The sequence below is a fragment of the Diabrotica undecimpunctata genome, chromosome 2 (assembly GCF_040954645.1).
Source record: "Diabrotica undecimpunctata isolate CICGRU chromosome 2, icDiaUnde3, whole genome shotgun sequence".
Classification (NCBI taxonomy): domain Eukaryota; kingdom Metazoa; phylum Arthropoda; class Insecta; order Coleoptera; family Chrysomelidae; genus Diabrotica; species Diabrotica undecimpunctata.
The window spans coordinates 156,476,931-156,502,960 of NC_092804.1; the positions used below are offsets into that span (position 1 = coordinate 156,476,931).

At 33.1% G+C, this 26,030-nt stretch overlaps 2 protein-coding genes across 3 annotated transcripts in view; one reads left to right on the plus strand and one right to left on the minus strand.

The window, feature by feature from the left end:
• Window positions 1–1,296: 1,296 nt before the first annotated feature.
• On the minus strand, window positions 1,297–3,932 carry Pmvk (Phosphomevalonate kinase). Of its 2 annotated transcripts, none has more exons than XM_072521513.1 (4): window positions 3,761–3,895; window positions 2,295–2,494; window positions 2,049–2,198; window positions 1,297–1,738 (listed from the first exon to the last, which is right to left on the minus strand). In XM_072521513.1, coding segments are annotated over exons 1-4 (483 nt in total). In that variant the 5' UTR covers window positions 3,763–3,895; the 3' UTR covers window positions 1,297–1,607. The 2 variants fall into 2 exon arrangements, with proteins under 2 accessions (XP_072377614.1, XP_072377613.1); XM_072521512.1 differs by having other exon boundaries at window positions 1,323–1,738; window positions 3,757–3,932.
• A 485-nt stretch (window positions 3,933–4,417) lies between these two features.
• The window catches only part of LOC140435117 (receptor expression-enhancing protein 5-like), a 33,939-nt gene continuing 12,326 nt past the window's right edge, over window positions 4,418–26,030 (plus strand). Inside the window, exons 1-2 of the mRNA XM_072523832.1 lie at window positions 4,418–4,686; window positions 11,786–12,018. Of these exons, the coding sequence (XP_072379933.1) occupies window positions 4,557–4,686; window positions 11,786–12,018 (363 nt within the window). The 5' untranslated portion in view covers window positions 4,418–4,556. The remainder of the gene's footprint in view (window positions 4,687–11,785; window positions 12,019–26,030) is intronic.

Sequence of the window (26,030 nt, forward strand, 5' to 3'; positions counted from 1 at the left end):
GCTAATAATCCCGTAGAACTACAAGAACTTATAAGCGACCTAAATGTAGCTAGCAATGAAGTTGGCCTAAAAATGAACTTGACAGAAACAAAAACCATGTACAACGAGCTAGTGGATGTCCAAGGTGTAATAATAAACAACATTGCACTTAAGATAGCAGACGAGTATGTATATCTGGGACAAATAATACATAAATCTGGCTTCTTACTTCCAGAAATCAACAGAAGAATGAAACTAGCTTGAAAACCAAGGTTATTAATGTAGCCAAACCTAATCCATAATATTAAATCTTTAAAATGGCAGTGGGTGGGACATTTAGCGAGAACTGACAATAGATGGTCCACTAGAATTACACTGTGGTATCCAAGAGGAGTCAAGAGACCAAGAAGACGTCCAAATTTAAGATGAGACTATGACATAAGGAAACAAGCCGGTACAACATGGCACAGAAAAGAGAATTTTAGACAATCGTGGGCAGATATGAAGAATGAATATGTAAGGGATGCTACACCATAATCGATAGAATATGCTGAGAATGATATAAAATCAAAATGAATCTGCTGCTTTGACTTGAAATTCACGTGTGAATCAAGGCAGCTAGTGGATGAGTGATACTGTAATTAGGGCGTGGTTTTATTTTTCTATAATTAATAAGATGGTTTTTTCGCATTTCTTAAACAGAAGGGGAACATAACGCTCGTTTTTCATTCCTCACATATTCTTGGTAATCTGAGTACCTTAATATTGTTCTGAAGCTATGTTCTTGTGGCATCTTAATACAATTTACTATTTTTTTGGGAATTAACCACAATTTTAGTTTAAAATATGTTTATTTTGACGTTTCAATTTCCACTTCGGAAATGGAAACCGAAACGTTGAAATGAGGGGGTGGACTTTAGTTGGTATGTAAGGAGCTATGGGTGTATCTATGAGCACGACTGCTCTGGGAGGATTGCGTGCGGATGGACCATTCCATCCTGAATCCAATACACATCTGATCTGTTATACATAAGCTCTCAGCCAATCACTGATAGATCTTTGTTGGCCTTGGTACACCCAGGACTCTAAAGCGAACCTTCTCATAGCAACATGTTCTGCCTAGGCTGCATAACTGTGTTGAAGATTCGCTTGTAGGACCCTTGATTGGGGTTATTATAAAGTGTATTGCGGCTGTATGGTAATTGACCATAGCGTAGATCTCTATGGGTATTTTGTGTTTGGGAGTATGTATGTGTGTGTGTCTGTGTGGGCGCAGTTGATGTTCTCAGTTGATCCGCTGGCGTTTATCTTATTCACACCTGTCCTATTTTCCTATATCTATAGGATATTGCCTATTAGCAACTGGGACGCGCCTTGTCGGAGAGGAAAACTTCCCCACCCACAATCACAATTTATCGAGTTACTCTCTTGTAGAAGTTTAAATAATTCTTAAACCATGAATAACAAAAAAGAACCGTCAACAAAAAACTTTATTTTATTATACTAAAGCAGTACAAAAAAGTTAAAATTTATTTAAAAAATAAAAATATTATAATCTATAAAAAACAAATATAAAATTTTATACTGTACTTTTATTTACTTTAAATCTCTCAGGATCTCATTCCGAGTTAATACTCAGGTACAAGTTCTAATATTTTTTTCAATGCATTTTGGCTGTCTTCACTACTGTTATTGGATACTTGGAGGTCCCAATATTCATAATCATCCAAATTACATTCTGATGGAGCATCATCTACATCTAAAAATAGACATTATTGTGAGTCACATACCCCTAATTGCGGCCTTGTGCGTTTGAAAATCCAGAAGTCTTTTCGTCGCCGAACTCTGATAAAAAGATGACCTTCGACAATTTTGAACTTTCCCGAGAATGCGAGCGCCGTATGCTTATGCTTTTGAGACATTATATAAGCCAGCAGGGGCAGGTTCTGAGATTATTAACAGCGATTCTATTGTAATAAATTAAATATTTGTAATTAAGTGATTTTGAGTTAAATAAAGTTATTATAGTTATAGTTAAACCACGTTGTGCACATTGTAATAATATTTACCTTTTGTAAAAATCCAGCCTCTATTTTTTCTGACTTCAATATCAGCTGATATTCTTATACTTTTGACAAGCTCTCCGTAGGTCTCCTTAAACCACTTAATGTCTGTCTTTCGCCTAATATCACAAACTATCCAAATTGGAGCATCAGATACTAAAAGAATATAAAAACTGTGTCATATTTGGTTCACTTTGGTCTTTTTCTTGTTTCAATTAAAAGTACTTTTATTTTATATAACATTATACCAACCTTTGTCACAAGCTGCTTTACAAAAAATGCCAGGATCTTTTTCCCTTATTTCTTCACTCCATTTTATCATGTTGTGCCTATGAATTTCTTTGTATGGTCCATCACTTAACAATTCTTCTAAATCTAAATTGTGATCTCTAGCATAAACTCTTTTAAGAGGTTCTGATATTCGAAGAAGACAACACTTATCTTCTCCTAGCCTAAAAACAAAATGATCCTTATGTACATTGTCCTTAAAAATATTTGTTGATCATCAACATACTTTATTTGTACTTTGTTATTTCTTAATTATCATAAGTATCTTGTAGGTTTCTTAAAAATAGAACCACAAGATGAAATTGGTCAAATGATTTTCACAAGGTTGGTCCACCAGTGATCCAAAAATATTTTTCACAATAAAAAACATTTAAATGTTTTCTTAATCTTATTTGTCAAAAAATTTACTAAATGATTTGATTTCTAATCAGAAAATGTATTGTTAGATAACAATAAGCAAAATCAATAAACTGAGGGTGTCAAAATATAAAAGCACTGATATTTGAAATATAATCCTTGGTGAATTGACACTCACAGAGTATTTGGTCTGCAGAGAAAGGCAGTGAGGGTCCTTGTTGGTTTGGGATTTAGGGAGGCCTGCCATCAGGTTTATGAAAGATCGGGAATTCTAACTATACTGACATAATACATCCTAGAAAACCTTTAATTCATGAAGAGGAATATCATCTTTATAAAAGTCACGAAGATCAGCATGGTTACAATACTAGGCACAAACAGAAAAGGTGTCTATGATGTTTCTGTAGTCAAATGGGTTTGACTAATTGTTTACCTAATTTGGATGATCATATTGCAGTAATCTTAGTTTCATTTTGAATAATATTTGTTCTTCATTTCTGTAAGCAATAATGCTTCTTCATGGGTGACTTGACTCTATTGAATGTTGTTACTTCATTGTTTGCACTCCCAATAACATTTGTTTGTGAATAAATCAATCTTATTATTAAATGATTGCTTATAAGTTGTATAATTGTATATAAAGGTGATACATGAAAAGCAGTTTTGATGGGATGAATTGCTAATACCTAATTCATCTTTGCATGGGACCAGATTTTTGTTGATTGTATCTATTGAGCTAATTACTTCGAGGATTGGGAACAATTCACTTAAATGAACATTGGATAAATGATACCCAATGTGTTGTAAAAGGCAACAGTTTAATAAATTGCATAAAAATTGTGAAAAATAACTAATTACAATTAAAAAATACTCATTATTCATGGTTTCAAAGTACAATTGATATTCTGAATAGTATAATTTAAATTAGGCTAGTAAAATGGAAGATATCCTAGCAAAAACTAGGAAGACTGCGAAAGTCGTATTCACTATTCATGGAGAAAGTTTCTTGACACTTTATCAAAATATTTCATTTATGCATATGAATGTCAAGGACTTAGTTAATACTTACATACATTTAAGTTTCTCACATAAATAATCTTTCCCAGATTTTCTTTTGCCGCTAAACACTAAAATGATTTTCGGGTTTTCCATTTTCAATTTCAAAGTTTTAATAGGTAAAATAAACAATAAACATCACTGATTTATAGACAACACCTATTACATATTAATTAGTTTGGAGTGTATACACAACCGAAAGTATTCATGCGGAAAAATAGCGATGCGACCAATATTTATAGTATTTTTATAAATACATAATTATATTTTTAAAGTATTAACAAAGAATATAAACGCATATTAATATACGGTAAGGTACTCATGTACGAATTCGTAAAATTATATTATTTATTATTACCAATGCTTTTAAATTGTATTGTATGAAGTGTATCGATCTTCAGGAGTTTGGACGAAAATTGGTTTCAAATGTTTAATCATTTTTTTGTTTTTTACATATAGCTCTTGGACTATTATACACGATGCCAGTTTAAGCCCAGTTTATATCGTTTATATACAGGGTAATTTCTTTGCATACGTATTATATTCTATCCAATCATATTGACTTCTCTGTATTAATACAGTTAAAAATAGTACTTGTGTGAAACTATATTTAGTTGACATTTCTATTATCAGTTCTTGCACTTATGACGTTTGTCAACGGAAAGTTCCCCTTCCTCTTCATTCCGCATTCGACTTCGAACTTTTAGCCGGGTATACCAGTTTTTTTATAGACCTTAACTTATTATTAAAACTCGTTCTATTTCAAAACTTAACACGTTGCGTTAACGTCAGTGATTATAATTTCATTCCGATATGGCTCAAAAGTTCAACGAAATTAAGCAGCAGTTAGATGTAGCTTTGCGCGATAATTCTAAACCCTGGACCCCTATTCTATCAGCTGCAGAACAAAAAACTGGCCTAGATAGGGTTTATCTAGCTTTAGGTAAGGACTTAACTATTTTTTAATTGAGGAAGAATTTTTTACATCAACTTTTTAAGAATTAATTATAATAATCACTCTGTGAATAGGTGACCTTGGTTATCAACTTTTTTAATATTTTAATTCACCCAGGAGAGTAATTAATTATAAAAAATGTTGACTTTCATAATTTTGCGTTAATCTTAATATTAATCTCATTTTACTAATTGTTAGTACCATTCTTCTCAAAATATTCAAGCCCATGAATTTATTGTAAACTTCACTCCACTTTATTTATGTATAATATGGAGGGCTAGACAAGGGGTATGCCACATTTACAGTTTTATCACAATATAAATTCCAAAAAAATAATAGACTAAAACGGTATCTTTAATTGATGATCTTTCAAATAAGAGATTATTTTAATATATTCTGTTGTCTACTGAAAATTTGTCTTATCAGCCAAATTTAAAAAGCAAATTAATTGAGATATTTTTCACAAATATAACTTCATTCGTTAATATTCATTTTATTACAATAAATTTAAATCTTCATTATTTATTGATTCCTGTAATAAAACCTGTAAATTTTAATACTTAATTTAAATTTAAAACTCTTAAATTAAAAAAGTGTAAACGTTAATTTCCAAATATATATCTTTTATGTGAAGAAAATCTACATTGTTTAGTGAGACTGATTAGAAAATTTTAAAGGGATTTTAAGCTTGTGATTTTTATGTTTTTACTTCCTTCTAGTTGTTCCATATTTCTCCACCATTTGAGTTATAATTGATGTTTTTTAAGAATTAATGTTTTTATGGACAATATTATAGCTTTTTAAAGTTTATTTTTTTACTATATTCCTACATTGAGGATTTGTGGTATTGTGCTTGATTGATTTCACATACACCAGGTTTTAACTTTTTCTATGGACTGTTTCATCTTTCACACTTAGTTTTTGCATTATTCTAATTATTGACTGTATTCACATCACTTCATATTCAGCAAGATGTCTAACACAGCTCTGATATGATCAGTTAATGAATGTTCAAGGATGTGGCAGCCACAGCTCAGTGGGTATGGTACTGGCATACTGAGCTAGATGGCCTGGATGCAACCCTTGGCAAAAACACCAGAAATATTTTAATTTCTAATTTAACTGAGCCACCACTGTGCTTTAGAAGACACGTAAAGCTATAGCCCTTAACTAAATAACTGGATGTTAACATTAAAACCTAAGCCAGAAGGTTACATGAATGGAAAATGTATAATAAGCATATTGGCTGCAGTATGACCAGTTATTCCATAGTGAATATTAATTACAGTTAATTTTTCACAAGTTTTTTCTATATCTATGTTGTTAACTGATCCAAACATAGTTTTAAATGTTTTGTAGCAGTATTAACCATCTTATATCAGAAATATTTCTTGTCATTGGCTTCAAGAAAGGATTATTTTACTTTTTACTAAAGGTTTTTGCTAATTGCTACATGGAATGTATGGAAATGATTCTCTATATGTGAACTCAATACTTGTCATATAATTATCTATATGTAAACCAACGAATATCCCACTACAATGCTAACTACTGCAATTTTTAAATTTTGTAATAAGATCAGCTAGTATCACCTCAATTTGTAAGAAGACTCAATAATTCAAAAAAATATAAAAAAAAAGGATTAGTTATTTATAATATTATATTTTGTTTTGTCTATTGCAGTATAAAATTATAATATCTTGATTGCATATTATAAAATAAATTAAAATGTAATATCATTATGATATGATATATCAACTACAGCGTAATGTAAGCATATCTGTAAATAAATATTATCTTTTATCTTTAAATTTTACAATAATTAGTTATACTGATTGGTTACAACCTTTCTCTGACCTTTGACATATATTTAGATACAGATGTTCATGTAAAAAGTCCATTAATTAAATAATCATACATTTGAATATTCTTTAGGCTGGTATTTAAATATTTTTTGAAAACATTTAGAGTTAACCATAACTTATTTGAACCTTCTTACTTTTTCTAATGCATTGCACAGCAATATTTTTTAAGTAGATCTATGATTGTTTTTAAAAAATAAAAATAAAAACCATAGACATTTGTTGGTGAATGAGATAGTAAATATTTAAAAAAAAACTTACAAAGAAGTAAAAACTGCTGGTGTATGATGGTATATTATTTTATTAAAATTAATTAAAATTTATCCAAAACATTTTCGATCCAGTAGGACCATCATCAGTCAAACATTTTAAGAAGTAGTTGAAACTAGCTACTGAACTAGGTTTAAAAACCTTGAAATTGGACGAAAGTCATATTTATTATTATTAAGGTGATGACATAAGGTCGATGTTATGAGATTACACCTAAAGGGAACATACTTTTTCCCTGCTTGAAAAACAGAGACTATTTTGCCCACTTGGTGAAATAAGCCAACCCACCGGGTGGCAAGTGGGGTGCGTGGTGTTGTATGCAATCGAGTTTCAGCTCAGGTGCAGACCGTTATAAGTACAGCTATAGCTTTGTTTCTATTTAGAATTTCTTGATAAAATTTTAGGACAGTAGTTTTATGATACTAAAGAATGTTTTTATGTAAAAAACAAAAATCCATTTTTTGAAAATTTTAGCATCCTATATCTATTTAAATTGGAAACATCTTCATAAAAAATTATTAGCCAATTTCAATCAATTTGTGTAAAGGAAATAAGTGTAAATCATCTATATCATCATCATCATGGAGTCTACACTCCTGACACGGCGATTGCTCCCCTCTTTGGGCTCCTATGATTCATTTATCATGGGAAATCAGTCTGTATTAACTTTGTCGATTGTGTGACTTGGCCCCTTTTATAACCTTCCTGTTTTTATATATAGCTTTACAGTGTCCAACTACAATCTTTCTAAGGTCCTCAAGTATCTGGTTCTCCTATCTCATTTTCGGCTTTCCTCTTGTTCTACCTGTTACTAGTCTCCATTTGGCAATTTTCTTAACTGCTTTTATATCTGTCTCTTCTAGATGTCACATCCATCTAAGTCTTTGTGCCTTGATAAATTTGACAATGTTTTCTCCTTTCAAAAGTTCCCTTATTTCTTGGTTTATTGGAATTATTTTCATCTCTAGGATCCTTAATATTTCCTTGTCTTCCTGCGTCAATCACATTATTTCAGCACCTTATATGATTACTAGTTTAATTGCTTCTTCTAACTACTAATTTTGTGTTTTAGTAAGTTGCTTGTCTTGGAAAATGTTCTATTTCCAGTAAGTTTTGATTTATACAAGAAAGCGTTTGTTAATTTTTATGCTTTTATCATTAATTCAATTAACTGATTAACTGAAACTCCTTGGTACTTAAACTTTTCAACCACATAGACTTCTTAGGTATTAGTTCTTCATAGCGAAGAATCAGATAACACCCTATCAGATCAAAATGATTGGAATCTTTACAACCCAAACAAGAGACTTCCTACCTTTGAGGAATTTGCTTAATCCATTAATTTTATTTCTTATCTGACAAAATGTGACCATGCCATGTGAATGGTCTTTAAGGCGTTATATGCCTGTTGCATAAAAATGACCTTCTTCAGTGTGGCAACTACTAATATTCTCTATGAAAGGCCGGGAAAATCAACAATTGACAGTCAATTGATTCATTGATTAAGGCAGATCTTCGAGAGGACACTAGAATTTAACTTTTTTTTCTTCCTTCTTGTATGTAGGCTTTAAAGCCTGTTTCTTCTTCAATATTAGCCTCCAAAATTGTTTAAATTATCGCACCATCTTTTTCTTGGTCTGCCAATACTTTTTCGTCCATTTGGTGACTTATCTCGTGCTATTCATACTATCCTATCCTCTGCCATTCTACTAATGTGTTCGTTCCACTCCTTTTTCCGTTTTGTGGCCCATCCATTTATGTCTTCTATATTGCATGCTCTTCTTATGTTTTCGCTTCTCTCCCTATCCAACAGACTTTTCCCTGATATTCGTCGAAGCATTTTTATCTCTTTTGTTTCTAGTAGTTGTCTCGTTTTAGGTGTGTCAAGTCTTGTCTCCGCCGTGTATGTTAATATAGGTTTAATTGCTGCTTTATAGATTCATGTTTTTGTGTCTTGTCTTAGGTGTTTGTTCTTCCAGATTGTGTCATTACGAGATCCCGCCGTTTTACTTGCTTTTAAGCTTTGTTGTCGTACTTCTTCTTCAACATCTTCATAACTAGTTATATCTATTCCCAGATATCTAAACCTTGCTTCCTGTTTTATTATTTTTCCATCAATTTCGATTTTACATCGTAGTGGGTATTTAGATGTTGTCATACATTTGGTTTTTTCTGCTGATATTATCATATTGTATTTCTTGGCTGTTGTATTGAAGATGTGTGTTAATCTTTGGAGCTCGTCTTCTGTTTCGGCAATTAATGCGGCGTCGTCTGCATAACATAATATTTGGATTTCTTTGTACCCCATTCTGTAACCATGACCTTTACATACTGCTTGTATTATTTCGTCCATTATTATATTAAAGAGAAGTGGGCTTAACGAGTCACCCTGTCTGACTCCGCTTTGTACTGGTATACACTGTGTTTTCCATTTATCTTTACCTTTATTCGATTATGGAAGTAGATGTTTTCGATGGATTGGATAATATTGATTGGTATGTTTCTTTTATACAGTAGGTGTAAGACGTCTTCGACTTGGATGCGATCGAAAGCCTTTGTCAGGTCTATAAAACAAATATGATGGTTTATTGTACTCGATGGCCTTTTCTGTGATTTTTCCTAGTACAAATACGGCGTCTACGCAGGATCTTCCGGATCTGAATCCTTGTTGTTCACCTGATAAAGTTGTTAGTTAATTGATTTTGTTGGTTAGGACTTTTGTGGTAAGCTAAGTGCGGTGTTCAGCGGTGTGCGATATATTTACAATATATCGATACAAATATTATCATATATATGCTGGTGACATTCATATTATCGGGTGAAGCAAGCGATATGTTTAACAATATTTCGTAGCCTTTGAAACAGCGGCGAAACAAGTCGGTGTAGTCATCAACCAAATACATGCTGGTTACTAAGGATCCTACAGCAAACAAGGAACGGGAAACAGCTTGTGAAAGACATATCTTTCAACGTGTGAACAGCTTCATATACTTTTGCTCTTTTTGTAGAGCTTTTGAGTGATAAATTTCCAGAGAAAAGATAAGACTTCGACAAATCTGCTGTATGGAAGCTCTCTGATAACACCTGTTTGACCTTTTACTTGGTTCTGGTATACCCAAGGCTATTGTATCAAGGCGACATCTAACTTTCTCATAGCAGCAGTAAGTTCTGCCGAAGTTGCCTTATTTTCTTGAATGTTCACCTTTATGACTGTGATTGGGACATTTAGACAGTTAGCGAGTTTCTAAATTTAAAATTTTTCTAACCCCTTTATTATATATATTCATATAAAGATTTTGATAACAGCTCTTTGGAAATATTCTAAAAACCAGTGGCGTAATATTTTTTTAATAAAAAATATAAAAAAAATAAAAATGTCGCTAATAAAATTCTCCATTTGGTTCAAGCAGTTTCAGATTGTAACGGGATTTAATTAAGCATCCTTAATCAGATCTAAGTAATCCAATTCAGTTTAAAAATTTTAAATCCTTTTAATAATATTATTCATTGCTTATTGCTCAATGCGATTGTTTGTTTATGACATTGAAAATATCGGTGTAACTAGAATTTCACTAGGAGAATTTCACTGTTGTAGTGAAATTTGCAATGTAACCAAAAGCTTATTTAATAATGTGTTCAAATGATATTAGAAACACATGACTGCATAAACAAACGCACTTGAGTTAAATACCCGGAAAATAACGGGAGTAGATTATTAAGAATTAAGAATTAAAAGTTAACAGTCGAAGCTAGTTTTGTCATCCGTCAACTGGGTACTCTCTCTATTATTGTACTTAGAGAACCAATAAGGTAATTATGAGTATCCATTTAGTTCGAGTTAATCAACCCCATGCAGGGGGAAAGCTACCCCTAGAGTTCCACTATATGGAACTCTTGGTGGAAGCAATCTAATAAACATTATATGATTATCCAACATTATTATATGGCTATGAAAAAGTATCGCAGTATGTTCTGAAAATTATAGTAAACATTTAAAATTTTACAATGGTGTATAGACTCTTGTTATTGATTTGATTTCACATTAAAAAAAATTGGTTGAAATCGATAAATAAATTTAACATTTACATTAGGTTACCAATCTAAATGGGTGGAAAATGTGGATTTCCATCAAATAAAGGTGTGTTCATAATGTGGAGTTCATTATTTGTCTTGATATAACTATGCTTAAATTTAGCAACCGCTTTTAACCACCGAAAATGAAGGAGGTGATTCTAATTCTTGCTTTTGTTCGATTTTTGTTGTTATTTCGCTTACAATTGTTACAATTAACATAACTGCTTTTAACTCAGTTTTTTTTATTGTTTTCCTGGCTTACTTACAAAAATATCATATTTAATTTATTAAAAGATGATTATGCAGAATAGTAAAGATTCCTCAGAATTTTCGCCATCTCTATCTAGCCACGTAGTTCTCGGATAATCATCTTAATCTCGTAATGATATCGTCATTCAATTGTTTTTAATCACAAACGAATAGTTAATTTAAACAAATCTTATACTCTGGAATTTTTTGTCTAATTCAAGACAGTGATGGAATAAGCTTTTGAGTAGATAATAAAACAGATATAGATGAGTCATTGTCAAATAGATTCAGGACATGGAATATAAGGTTTATATTCTAATATCTATTTCTAAAATATATAACGACGCAATAATAAATACCAGCAATTAAAATAGTATTACCGTCTTATCTATATTTCAAAATAAATATAAGCCATCAGAATTTTTAAGTAAAGGATAGGTATTTATGTGTACAACCACATTTTTCGACCCACTGCCGCGTTATCTTTTCGTATGTTTAAATTAAGTTTAAAGACTAGACCGTTATATAATAAAGGTTTACACCATTTCTTTATCACAACCTTGTCTTATCCACCCGCCTTAATTTTAAAAATAGAAATATGTATAATATAAGCGATAACATGTTTCTTGTAGGAGCTGCGGCGTTCTTGGGCATTTGGCTAGTGTTCGGATATTTTGCTCAACTAATCTGCAACTCATTAGGTTTCCTGTATCCGGCCTACGTTTCGATAAAGGCGATCGAATCGAAAGAAAAAGATGATGATACAAAATGGTTGACTTATTGGGTTGTTTTCTCCTTATTTTCCGTCACAGAATACTTTGTAGATATTATCGTCAGGTGGTTCCCTCTCTACTGGCTTATAAAGGTAAGTTATAATATAATTAATATAACAGAATATATATGTTGTTTTTACCAGGAGTATCACTACCAAATAATCGTAATATAAAACACTGTTGTGTCAATCATGATTGGGGTTTTGGGTTTTAGCGAGTCCAGAACTCTTTCACCGTTGAATCGCCGAATGTGCTGCATGTTTCTATCGTTCTCGTCGCCGGTGATCTTCTGGAATTTCGTGTTAACGCGCGGTTTCGCCCTCCACTGGCTATTTATAGAACAGATGTTCTTATTATATAAGCCGCTGAGGCGACCTTTGGTGATTCAGTATTGGCGAATTGTTTTGTGAGCGTTATCCGTGTGAATTGTAAGAGATATTAATATAACTAGCTGACCCGCCAAATTTCGTACCGCATTAAAATAAAAATTAAATAATGTATTAAAGTTCCATAAACTCCTCTTTCGAGTCTGTTAAGTAACAGAAATCTCTTCGTAATGAAATTAATCCGGTCGTGGTGTCAATAGCGACTTTACTATTAACTGCTTAGAAAACACAATTGCACTTTGATCTTTTTGAACAAACACTCGATGTTATTTGTTAATTGGAGCTTCTTTACATACCGCCACAAATGGTGATGTTCTTCTTGTGGTGCCTATCCATTACGGATGTTGGCTACTAGCATGGCAATTCTAACTTTATTGCTCGCAGCTCGAAATAGTTCTGAAGTGGTCAAGGAGAACCATTTTCGTAAGTTCTGGAGCCAAGTTCTTCTTCCTGGTCCCCTCTTTCCGTAGACCCTTCCCTGTAATATAAGTTACAGCAGGTTATATCTATGATCGTTTCGCATTATATGTCCAAGATATTCTAGCTTGCGCTGTTTCACTGTGGATATAATTTCACATGTTTTATCCATCCGACATAGAACCTCAATGTTTTTTATTCGGTCCACCCAAGAGATTCTCAGTATCCGTCTATAACACCACATCTCAAACGTCTCGAGTTTTCCCATGGATGCCTCGGTTAGTGTCCATGATTCAACCCCATAGAGCAGCAATGTAAACACGTAGCATCTGAATAAACGGATTTTCGTTTTTAAGGGTAGGTCGTGGCTCTTTAATATCTTGCTCATTCTGACAAATGCTGACCTGGCTTTTTCAATTCTTTGTTTTATCTCAACTGAGTGGTCCCATTGGTCGTTTATGGTGGTTCCTAAATAGTAGTAACGGGACACTTGGAGTATTTGTTGCTGATCTACCAGTAATTGACTAGGTCAATATGCGGTCAATATGTGAATATGCTTCTTACTGATGACCATGTACTTTGTTTTCTTGATGTTAAAATCAAGCCCGTATTCTTGACTGATTCTCCACAATTGCGTTGCTAGTGTCTGTAAACCTTCTAAACTGTCTGTAAAGAGGATGGTGCCGTCTGGATATCTGATGTTATTCAGGAGCTCACCATTTATGAGAACACCTAAGGCCTGGCTCATGACGTGTTCCGAATAGACGTTAAATAATAGGGGAGAGAGTATGCAGCCCTGTCGTACTCCTCTCTTTATTGCAACTTCTTCTGTTAGTTGGTCTTTCAGCCGAATGGTTGCTGATTGGTTGTAGTATATGTTCTTGATTACTCGAAGGTCTTTGTTATCCAGATCAGTTGCCTTTAGTATATCCATGAGCTTATCGTGCTTGATTCTGTCGAAAACCTTCTGGTAGTTGATAAAGCATACATAAATATCGCAGTTGACGTCTCTGCACCTTTGAAATAATACCTGAACCGCGAACAAGGCTTTTCTTGTACCTAACGCATCCCTGAATCCAAACTGCGTTCGTGAAATCTGTGACTCGCATTTCTGATAAATTAGTGATGTTGGGCATGCGTTTAATTCGCCCGCAGCAGTTAATTGGACAATAATTATTAAATAGGAAACAGTCTGACAATAGAATCATGGCTCCACCAAAAATGTTTTTGATTGTCGTGAATATCTTTCAAAGTTCTGTCCAGTCACTGTAATGACCTCTTGTAAGCCAATGTACATTCATCTCAAGAGATTAATTTGCATACCTTTAAAATCTTCGCCATTGCTCTATTTTTGGCGATGTTGCAATCTGGTGTTTCATTAATGTATATTTAATGGTAATTTGAAGACAAAGTTTGCAATTCGTCCGCCTGCCAATAAAATCGCAGATATTCCAGATGAAGCAAACGCTAGCGCTACTGCGATCTGATCCGTGCCAATAACAATAAAATTATTAATGCTTTTTCTGTCTATCCCCAGCATCAATGAAGTAAATTCCACCAGATCCAATTTTCACACCTTATCAAAGTATCGCACGCAATCCTTTGTTGTTGATTCAATTGTAGAAAATTTGTATGAACTATTTCGGCAAATGCTTCAGTGTTGAACTGTTGGCCTCTTTGCAACTATTGTTTTCTTTCATAAAGTCACAAAGGAAATGAATAACTTTTATTTACTGTGAAATAATAATGGTGTGTCATAAATTTTCTTTGAAAGATAATTATGCTACCTAAAAACTATGTTTTGATAATAAACTAAAATAAATAAATAAAATAAAAGACAGGCCAAATAATTTCGGCGATTTATTCTTATTAATATAGATTAGAATTGATCATATTTGTAATTTAGTGAGTTTTTTTAAGTTGAAATAAAGTTAATTAAAACCACGATTGCTTCACTTAATATCTAAACCCACAGAAAAAGGTAACAATACATACCGTTGTATGGTCGTTCGTTGTTAATTCTAATAAAAATGCTCCTTATACAATGCGCGTGTAGCCTCCCCCACTAGCTATGTATTTTCTCAATCATTAAAAATTTAAATTTATTAAATTTGGTAATAGTTTTATGATCTCAGCCATAAAACTTAAATTTTTTAAATTTGATAATAGTTTTTATGATGTGTTAGTGACATATTCAATAAAAATTGCAGATAGTTGCCATGTTGTAAGATACTTTTCAGTTGTATCATATGCAGGTAGTATATTACTAGGTTTGTCTTTTTAGTTTTGCATATAGCCGCTTAGAGGGCGCCACCAATAAAACCTTCCGACACAAATGTAACCTCAATCTTTTGTTGACATAAATCGTGAGTTTTATTGCGATAGAAGTCGTTTAGATACAGTGAATTTTTGAAATTAGCAAGTCTAAAAATAGACCTTTGATCCCAGATTCCCAGACGATTTTGACAGTACATTTTTTTTTGCTGAGAACATTTTTGAGCAATCATGTTTTTACATTTTCGGAGAGGATTATCCCAAAGTCAATGTCTCGCTGAAATGTTTGGGAATGAAGGATCACACCAGTCAACTATTTCCCGCTAGTATTGCGAATTTCAACGTCGGATGAATAGGCCGTGTAACATACTGGGAGATAGAGGCATCTTTGGACATTTCAAAGACCTCGATCCAAAAGATCCTACATGAAGAACCGGGTGTTACGAAGTTGGTTTCGCATTGGATCCCTTATTTGCTCACAGAAGAGCAAAAAGCGGTTCGCGTCAATTGGTGTCGAAAAAAATTGGAACGGTTCAACAAAGGAAGCTTAAAAAACGTTTATGGTATTTTTAGTGGCGGTGAATCTTGGATTTACTCCGACAAACTGAAAAATAAACGCCAATCCGCTGTGTGGGTGGAGGAAAAACCAACAAAAGTGATCCGTTCTCGAAGTGTGTCAAAGAAAATGGTCGCAATTTTTGTGTCAAAATCTGGTCGTGTGGTAACAATTGCTTTAACAGATCGAAGAACGGTTACTACTGATTGGTATATAACCGTTTGTTTACCAGAAGTTATCGCGAAACTCCGACAAAGCAACACACGAAGCCGAATCATTCTACATGACAGTGCAAGTGCTCACACTGCCCAAAAGACAATAGAGTTTTTGGAGATTCAAAACATCTAATTGTTAAACCATCCACTGTATAACCCGATCTAAATCCTAATGACTTCTTCACGTTCCCAAAGATCAATAATTTAATGCTTGGCAGCGATTCCAGTCGCCAGAAAAAGCCGTCGATGTCTTTAAAACAGCAATTTTGTATGTGTCAACTGAAGACTGAAATAACTGTTTTACCGATTGGTTTGAACGTATGCAAAAGTGTATCGATCTTGTTGGGACATATTTTGAAAAGCAATAAAGTATATGCAAATTTCTGCGATCCTCTTGGGCATTTTCAAAATAGTGACTCTTCAATGTTCAATGTCCACTGTAAATAAAATATTGACTATCCATCATAAGATGATCGTTTCCAGCTTTTATGGAAAACGTTCAAACATGTCAATTTATTTTTCCAGTTGTTATGTCACTCCTAGACTTATGTGGAATTCTGTTGTGGCTTTTCAAGCTTTTTTATATTTATTCTATCAAAATATATATTAAATAACATTAAAAAAAATATATCTTTTAAAAAAGATAATTTTTTAATTAATGTAATTCATATCCTTTTTAAATAAGAGTGATTTCGGCGACCTATATTCAAAATAATCGATAGGATGCTGTTCGGATTTCATCCCAAATTTTAACAAGACGTTGTCCCACTTTATCCAAATTATTGGATCAGTTTAGGAGGTTTGTAGGACGTGCACCAAGCTTGCCCTTAACATGCCCAATGAGGTCAAAATTTATATATAATATCATTTTATAGTAATAATTTCAACTTCAGACTATTTAAAGAAAAGTGTTGCAAAAAAACTTTTTCTAAATACTCATAAATGTTATTTAATACTGGATGATAAGCTTTAAAGTGTATATTAACCCATTAACACCCAATTTTTTTTTAAATTTCAAAATTTTACTTATACAGAATAATAATCAGTAATCTTGTTCTTAATAAGGAAATATTCATGAAATAAGTTACATCTTTGCGTTTTCGAATTACGACCTGATCTATAAATAGGACGCTGGGCGTTAGGGTTATCATAATTTCAAGTATGTCTGAATGATTTTAAAACAGTTATGAGAATTAAAATTTTTGTTTGCATCTAATAAAACATAGTTTATTTTTTATGGTACTGACGTTAGTGGAACCCTAATAAGACCGGTACTCACATATGGCTCAGAAACCTGGACACTTACTAAAAGAGAGGAAACGTTGTTAGCCACCTTCGAAAGAAAAATATTGCGACACATATATAAGGGCACAAAAGAAAACGGAATATGGCGAAGACGATACAACTCTGAACTATACAAAATATACCAGGATCCGGATATTATAACATTCATCAAAATAGGACGGCTGCGTTGGATAGGACATGTAGAAAGAATGGAAGAAGGCGAAATACCAAACAAAATATTCAAACAGATGCCAGTAGGAAAAAGAACAAGAGGAAGACCGAAACTGAGATACTTAGAACAAATAGAAAATGATATAACAACCTTAAAAATAAAAAACTGGAGAAAAAAAGCACGAAACAGATCGGAATGGAGAAGAATCCTAGAACAGGCCAAGACCCAAAAAGGGTTGTCGAGCCAGTGATGATGATGATGACGTTAGTGGTCTTTTTTTCACGTTTTCCATGAAGTGTCCTTTTCCATCTAATCTTACGTCCATTAAAACTTTTGCTGATGATGTACTCGGTTTTCCTACTATACTTCTTGTACTAAGAGTCAATTTTAGGTAGGGAATTGTTACAGATCGACGAAAATCTAATAGGGTAATATTTGACTTATAATAATAATGGCCAATACCACTTGGCTCTGATTTTAGTGAAATATTTTCCAACAAACCAGTCGTGTTGATGTAGGTCTCACCTACCTCCCACGCCTCCCATGTAGGTATTATAATTTTTTAGCACTTGCGTGAGAAATTAAACGTTTTCCTTTGAGCTTGCGATCCCATCTATTGTATTAGCTTGTGCTAGAGGTTCTATATTATCAAAATTAGATGCTATAGTAACACTTATTATCTTTCCATTTTACAAGTATTTCTCCATTTATATCAAACCGAAAATCATATAAACCACGAGCTTATTTACCAAGAGTTTTTGTATCTTGTCTAGGATAATTCGATAATCTTTTTTCCTGCAAAGTTCCTGTTCCTCGGATCCACGTTTTTGTAAATGAATTCATCATCATCAACCTGTGTACGTCCACTGCTGGACATATGTCTCCCTCAGCTCGTTCCATCTGTCTCTGTCTTGTGCGGCTTGAATCCAATTATTGCTAATACGCTTCAGGTCGACAGTCCATCTAGTTGCTGGGCGTCCTCTGCTCCGTATTGCTTCTTGCCTTGGTCTCCACTCTAAAATACGTTTTGTTCATCGGTTCTCCGATGGACAAAACGAATTACCAACCGGTAATTACTTACATTAGTAAGGCTAGAATACATGTATGCTATTAGCATACAAGTATTGATACAACGAGCAAGAGATGTTAATACAGATGTCTTTGCCTGTTTCATTGCCGAAAAGGCATTTGACAAAGTACAGCATGAGAGGCTTATTGAAACTTTGCGAATTGCAAACATCGATGACAAGGATATAAGAATAATAGCCCATCTCTATAGGAAATAAGTAGCCAAGATTCGAGTAGACAATCAATTATCCGATGAAGTCCCAATACAAAGAGGAGTACGACAAGATTGCATACTCTCGCCTTTGCTGTTTAATGCGTACTATCTATTTCGAGAAGCTTTAGGAGAAACGAATGATGGCGTGATTGTTAATGGTGAAGTAATAAATAATCTAAGATATGCAGACGACACTGTCCTTGTTGCGGATAGTGCTGAAGGATTACAAAGACTGATAGATCAAGTAGTTAACATCGGTAGAAAATATGGAATGAAACTTAATAATAAGAAGACGAAAATTATGATCATAAGCAAAAACCAAGATACAGATGCAAAGTTTATGGCAGATAATGAGGTATTGGATAGAACAGAAAAAATAACATACCTAGGATGCAACATCACAGACAGCTGGGATTGGGACTCATACGAGATTAAATGCAGGATCGAAAAAGCAAGGAGTGCCTTCCAACAGATGAAGAAAGTTCTCTGCAATTTAACCTTGAACTTAAATCTCCGACTCAAAATCCTTAATTGTTATGTGTTTTCTGTTCTTATGTATGGAGCAGAGGCATGGACACTCACCGATGCGTCTTGCAGACAGTTGCAGTCTTTCGAGATGTGGTGCTATCGTCGCATGCTCAGAATATCATATGTACATCATATAACTAACGATGCAGTAATGCAACGTTTACAAAAAGAACCTGAAGTCTTGAAATCCATTAAAGAAAGAAAGTTAGCATAATTCGGACATATAGTGAGAAATGAAAATAAATACAGAATACTACTATTGATATTAAAAGGGAAAATAGAAGGAAATAGAGGACCAGGACGCCGCCGAATATCCTGGCTTGAGAATTTGAGACAGTGGACAGGTATGACCACCACAGACCTATTTCGAACAGCTGCTAATAAAATACGATGGGCCATTGTGGTAGCCAACATCCATAGAGGATAGGCACTGACAGAAGAAGTAAGGCTAGGGATTAGTCTGAAATTTGAACAGTGGAATGTGGTTTATTTTTTATTCACTTTACAATCTATACATTTTTACCCGCTGAGCTATAGTTTTTCCGTATTTCTCGTTCAAAAAACTGATATTTTGACATAAATTTCAAACTGCATCCCCCATTACATCTGCTGTCAATGATGTGTGTATGCGTAGTGCATACTTTTTGAACCGATGTTGCCACACTTTTCAAATATATTGTTTATTGCGAAAATACTAATTCGAGTACCTTCATAAAGTAATAACGATAATGAGTATCATTTCAGTTTCCTGTTTCTAAGGGATTCATATAACTTTATTTTATTTGTTATTAACTTATGTTATTACAGTAGACTCCCTCTATAACGAGAACTGAAATGACAGACTAATTACCTCGTTATATGCCGATTTTGTTATATCAGACAACAATAATAATGTGCATACATATGAATATGTAGTTTTCTAAAACATTAACTTCCTATATAGAAGCCATGATGCTAAATATTGTTTGAATGGCGTTTTTGAAAAAAAAATTGTTTACTTTTGTTGTCAATGAAATACATTAAAACAAAAAAGAGTTGTTTACTTTTATTGTCAATGATATACGTTAAAACAAAAAATCTGTACTTACATTTTTTTTCCAACTACATAATTTATAAAGCGTATTTTCAAGGATAACATAAACTATTGCTTCTGCAATTGGAAGAAGTCTGTCATTTTTGACTGCTTTAAATTGTCCAGTATTGTTCTATCTATCATATTCTCTAAAGATGTGAAACAGTTGTATTTATTGTAAAGAAGTTTATTGCGGGCGGCAGTTAAAAAGGGTATTTATTTATAGCCACGGCCGGGACAAAAACATAAATAGGTCATAGGTCAAAACATCGATAGGTTTTATTTGATTATGATAAATGAGTTTTTGCGAAATAGTAAAGAGTCCTCGTTTCCTCTTTGCACCGTTGCTATAAAACTGAATATATAGTTTTATGTTGTATTTCATTGGATGCATTGGTTATTCACTTGTGTGATCGCGCATAGACGTGAAAAATAAAAACAAAAGAAACGAAAACGCAATGTAACGAGAGATTACGCGACCATACACTACGTGGAGCAGTAGTTAAAACGCAGTCCCATGCGCGTTCCTTAATAATATAAAACAGTATAATCCGAATCCAACTTCAAATCCTATTCCAAATCTGGTCAAATCAAATCGAATCGAAAGGAATTGAACTGAATTGAATTAAAAACCATCACTTCGTGCGTAGACGATAAAAAAAGCGATACTTCCCGATTAGGTTAAGTTAGGTTTTATTTTGTTATCAAAAAATTTAAATTCAATTATTTACTCCGCAAAAAACAAATGTATTCGCTCCGTGCGTGACCATGGTGGGGGACCTTGAAACGATGCCAGCGTGCGTAGCGGCGAAATATGACAACATTGGACCTTTTGGATTTTTTTACGCATAAATTTTATCAAAAATGGGTGCAAATACATGTTGCGTATTTAATTGTACTAATAATAGCAAAAATAGTGAGTGTAGTTTTTATAGTTTTCCAAAGATTACATATAAATTAGAGAAAAAAAAAAGATGGATTCGTGCTATTAATGTGAAAAAGGAAATATCACATAATTTCATTTTTATGCAATTGAAATAGAAAAAATTTAAATAATTTACCTTAAATGATATTTCATAAGGCTTCAAACTAACTGCAGCTTGCCTGATTACTTTAGCTTTTATATCATAACTTTTACTATTATTGTTTTTAATTACATGCTCTTCCACATGCAAAATTTGATTTGCAAGTACTAGATTGTTTCCTTTCTTTTCTGTTTGATATTGAAAAGATAAATTATGATGAATTTTTAGAAACCCAGTTTTTAATATTACATTTATTTTGTACATAAACTGAAAAAATATAACTAAAAAACTAACTATTAATACTTGTCAATTTATCTATTTAACATATGTTTAATCTCAAATTGGGAGGTCCAAAACTGTCAGATTAATGCGGTAAATGTCGCGTCAGTCACGCACGGAGCGAATATGTGGCAACGTTGAACCTGTGTAGAATATTTTATATTATGCGCAAACGCGCTTGACTCCTTTTTCCAAATGAATGAATTTTGGTCATTTTACAATATTTTATTTTTTTGTATAATTTAACAGGGAAAAAATAATTGAAATTTACAATTTGTTTATGCATTTTATATAACTAAGGCTATAATTTTTTTTAACATTTTTAGACGTTTCGTATGTTTCCGTAATAAAAAACCCGAAAAGTTCAAAAAAATTCTCATTTTTAGCGACCCTTACTAATGTAAACAAATAGCAATAAATCTTATGATAAAAACTTACATTTAGTAAGTTTTAGTGTTTTATTGACCATACAACATAATGACAATCGCTGTGACATGTTACACGTTTCACAGTAGGTACGAACTGTCGTAATTGTCACATTGACATTTAAAATTTAAAATGAAGTTCTGAAAGAATAAACAAATAATTAATAAAATGAGGTAGTATTTTTTATGTTTAAGTTTGGAAAATTTTTATTGTTTTTTTTTATTTAAAAGTACAAACGATTCTTATTCTGATTTTTTTTCTTCTTTCTTGTCTTATTGTTATAAGCTTTGTATACTCTAGAGATGAGATTGCAATAAATCTTAATTCCTATGGTCAACAAAACGGTGTCGTTATCTGTATAAATGATGTATCCCAGATATGTTATTGACTTATTAAAAATCGTATTTTCTTTCTATTGATTTCTTCTTTTAATACGGATAATTAATATTAAATTAAAAGTTGAATTTCGAAATGTGAAAATGAGAATAATGGCTTAGAAAGAGGTTAATAAAAAAATTGTAACTTCATCAGAAATAATACCAAATATTTACGTACAATTGTAAACACATATCCAATAATTGTAAACATTTTAATTAAATTGCGCCAATTTGATTTTCTTCTAAAGATGCTCCGAATAAAACGCCTAGAAAAGTATACTTACTTAATTGACAATATCTTCATAAAAATGGTATAACCAAAAGCTGGGCGTGGGAATAGTAGCATTAATTATAGAAATAGAAACCAACTAAATGACAACAGTCACGGAAGCCGTGTTGCTAAAATTAAGTAGAACTTTTTAGAAATATATTATTACGTGTTTACAGGTATCCGTGTTTGGTATACTCTAGTCACCGGTACAGGCGTATACTCCCAAGTAAACTAGATGTGTTAAAAGCTACAGAAGGAGCAAAAAGACATCCAGAAAATAAAAAATTAATATACAGGGTGTGGCATTAGTGTGAGTAAATCCAATTACTCATTTTATTATCACCTGTGGTAGTCCGCAGTTGCAACCACGTTGGTAAAAGTTTCTGACGGCTGTTTATAATTTTCGGGCGTATAATAGTCCTGGTCGCTCCAGTATCCACCAACAAGATAAACTTTTTACCATTTATTTCTCCATTTACATATACACTATGCCCACGATATTTCAAAGAAGCTAATAGATTCGTTCTAGTTTTCCTGGTGATTTGCGTTGTACCTAGGGTGCTTACTTACAAGTGTTTGTGACCATACCGCATGTTTAGTCTCTTCTTAAGTTATTCGAAATCATCTGTCTCCTCTACGGCTATGGTTTAAAGTATATTCAAGGAATCTTATCGAAGAGCAATAGCCATGTTTACAATTTTACAGCCTTTTCTGTTTCGGACCATCCATTCGCTCTTGCAGCTGATTCGAACTGTTTTCCATGACGATTTTCCATGACTTTCCGTTGAAAGTTGGGACTTTAACACGAACAGAACTTCCTTCCTTCAAATGTCAGCCGTGGCTTCAACTTACATTTCGTCTCGTTGTCTTTTGTCTCTACTGTAAGTGATCGAATTCCTCCGTCTGCTGTCTCTTCTTTTCAATCTCGTATCTGTTCTTCAAAAGACGAAATATCATATCAAGATGTTTTATCATCAAGAGAAGAAATTTCTGTTCCAACACTAACACTAAAACACAATTAATTTATAACTTAGCAGTACAGATTCATTTTATTGACTAACTCTCTACTTCTTATGGTGCCCTATCCAATTAGTGGATGTTGGCGAGAATTCTGGCATACTCCTCTCGGTCTTGTGTGGCTCTAAAGAGTGCATGGGCATCGAGATTTGTCCAATCCCTTATGTTTTTAAGCCATGAGTGTTTCTTTCTTCCGATGCCCCGTTTTCCGTCTATCTTATCTTCCCTTCCATAATAAGCTTTAAGAACTGGTACTTGGAATTTCGAAATATATGACCAAGATAAGCAGTTTTTCTTCTTTTTATTATTGGCAGCAATTCTCGTTCTCTGCCCATTCGATTTAATACTTCGACATTTGTTGTGTGATCTGTTCAGGGAATTTTAAGTAGTCTTCTAAATACCCACATTTTAAAGGCCACCAATCGGTTCATCACATTGGCCTTTATGGTCCAGGTTTCTACACCATATAGCAGTATGGAGTAAATGTAATATTTTACAAAGCGATATCGAAGCGTTAAGTTAAGGCTGCTGTTGGTTAGCAAGGTTCTCATATTAGTAAATGCTGTTCTGGCTTACTCAATCCTGCTACGTATCTCAATGTCTGGATCTAGATTTTCAGTTATCCAACTACCGAGATATCTGATCTTGGGGACCTTTTGGATGTTCTTATTGTTTACTCTTATATTTAATTGCATATTTCGTGTTCTGCTAACCACCATTACCTTCGTCTTGTCTATATTAATCTTCAAGCCTAGTCGTTCTCCTTCAGTGCTTATTCTATCTATTAGTCGTTGTAGCGCTTCTTGGCTATCAGCTATTATGACTATATCATCAGCATAGCGAAGATTACTAATAGTTTGTCCGTTGATTTTGATTCCATCTTCAGTGTCACTTAAGGCACTATCGAAAATCGTTTCAGAGTAAAGATTAAAAAGGAGGGGTGACAGAACACAACCCTGTCGTACACATTTTTCGATTTAAAAAGTATGATGTAGATTCCAGTCCTACTCTCAGAAATACCACTTGATTCATATAAAGGTTCTTTATGATATTTTAAGGTCATTCTCATCTATCGAACGTTCCTGGAGCAATCTTACCAATTCTGAATTATTAACACAATCGAACGCTTTCTGGTAATCTATAAAGCATAGGAAGACATCTTTTTGCTGATCTCTGCATTTCTGAAGTAGGACAGTTAAGCTATAAAGTGCTTCTTTTGTGCCAAATCTCTGTAACTCTACAATAATTGTAATTTCTCCTTATATATTTGTCCCCTTATTCTGGAATTCCATCGAAGTCCTCCAGCGGAACGTTGCCTCGTTAAACAGGTTTCTAGACCCTTCGTTTATATTATTAATTTTTGTTTTAATTTATTTTTTTTTCTTTATATTAAAAAAAAAATAGTAAAAAAATTGTTGATCGGCCTTGGACAAATCTAAACTGATTTTCGGTTTCTTCACTTCAATTTATTTCTCCCATATTTTCATAGTGTGACCAAGTAGCTTTATGATCCTATTGTTTGTGCATTGCTGTGTATCTTTCTTTTTTTTGTTAACATGTACTAATAAACTACTTCTCCATTAGTCTGGAATTTGTCCCACTTCCATAATTCTATTAAACAAACCTGTGAGCCAATCTGTTCCTGTCTCTCCTAAAGCTGTCCACATTTGCCCAGGCATACGTGACCATTGGGACCATACAGACCATTGCAGTTACTGTCTCCGTAAACTCAACTGTTTTTTTTTGTCAAATTCTTCATTTAACAAATTGTCAAAGTACTTTTTTCATCGTTTTGTGACATCCTTTTTGTAAACTAGTATTTTATTATTTTAGATTCCATCTCGTTCATTTATTCGGATTAAAATACTTTGTTTTCTTTGCTCTATGTTAAGGTTATTTCATATACTTTTACCCTCCCTGGTATCAAGTTGATCGTATAAATTTTTATAGGCATCTGCTTTAGCTTTTGCTACTGCTATTTTCGCTTCATTTCTGGCGACTTTATAGTTTTTCAAATATATACTCGATAAAGTAAAACAATAAAGAAATGTAGAATAATATTGTTTTTGCAAATTATCATGTATTTGACTACGAAATAATTTACGTGAAGGGAGAAATATTCACTCGTATACCTTTATCGAGTCGGAGGTGAGGCAGAATAGTATTTTCTGTGAGACGGGTGTTTAGTTTAGTAATTAAGTTAAGTATTTCGCCATTTATATCTATTCCACAGGGTTGACCTTCAAGCTTCAAGCACTTATTTGAATAATTGATCGAATATAAATTGAATCATGTTGGGGATACAACCTTTTCTACTTCCCCTTGCAGAGGACGTTTGAATATTATTTCGAACTTTTACTTTTGCGGTTTTATTCTGGTACAAATTCGTATTGATACGAATATATAATTTGTCGTCATTTCCTACAGTCTTAAATTTCCGAGCTAATTTAACATCTCGGATAAATTACCGACGACCTGAGAATATTTATTATTAATACAACATAAGCCAATCCTTTTGCGGTT

Bases quoted from the DNA above. Each gene is read 5' to 3' on its own strand.
- Pmvk (XM_072521512.1), bottom strand. From the start codon at position 3,839: ATGGAAAACCCGAAAATCATTTTAGTGTTTAGCGGCAAAAGAAAATCT. The intron at 2,495-3,756 runs GTAAGTATTAAC...TTTTGTTTTTAG, and splicing joins TGTGAGAAACTTAAATGTAT to GCTAGGAGAAGATAAGTGTT. The intron at 2,199-2,294 runs GTTGGTATAATG...ATATTCTTTTAG, and splicing joins TAAAGCAGCTTGTGACAAAG to TATCTGATGCTCCAATTTGG.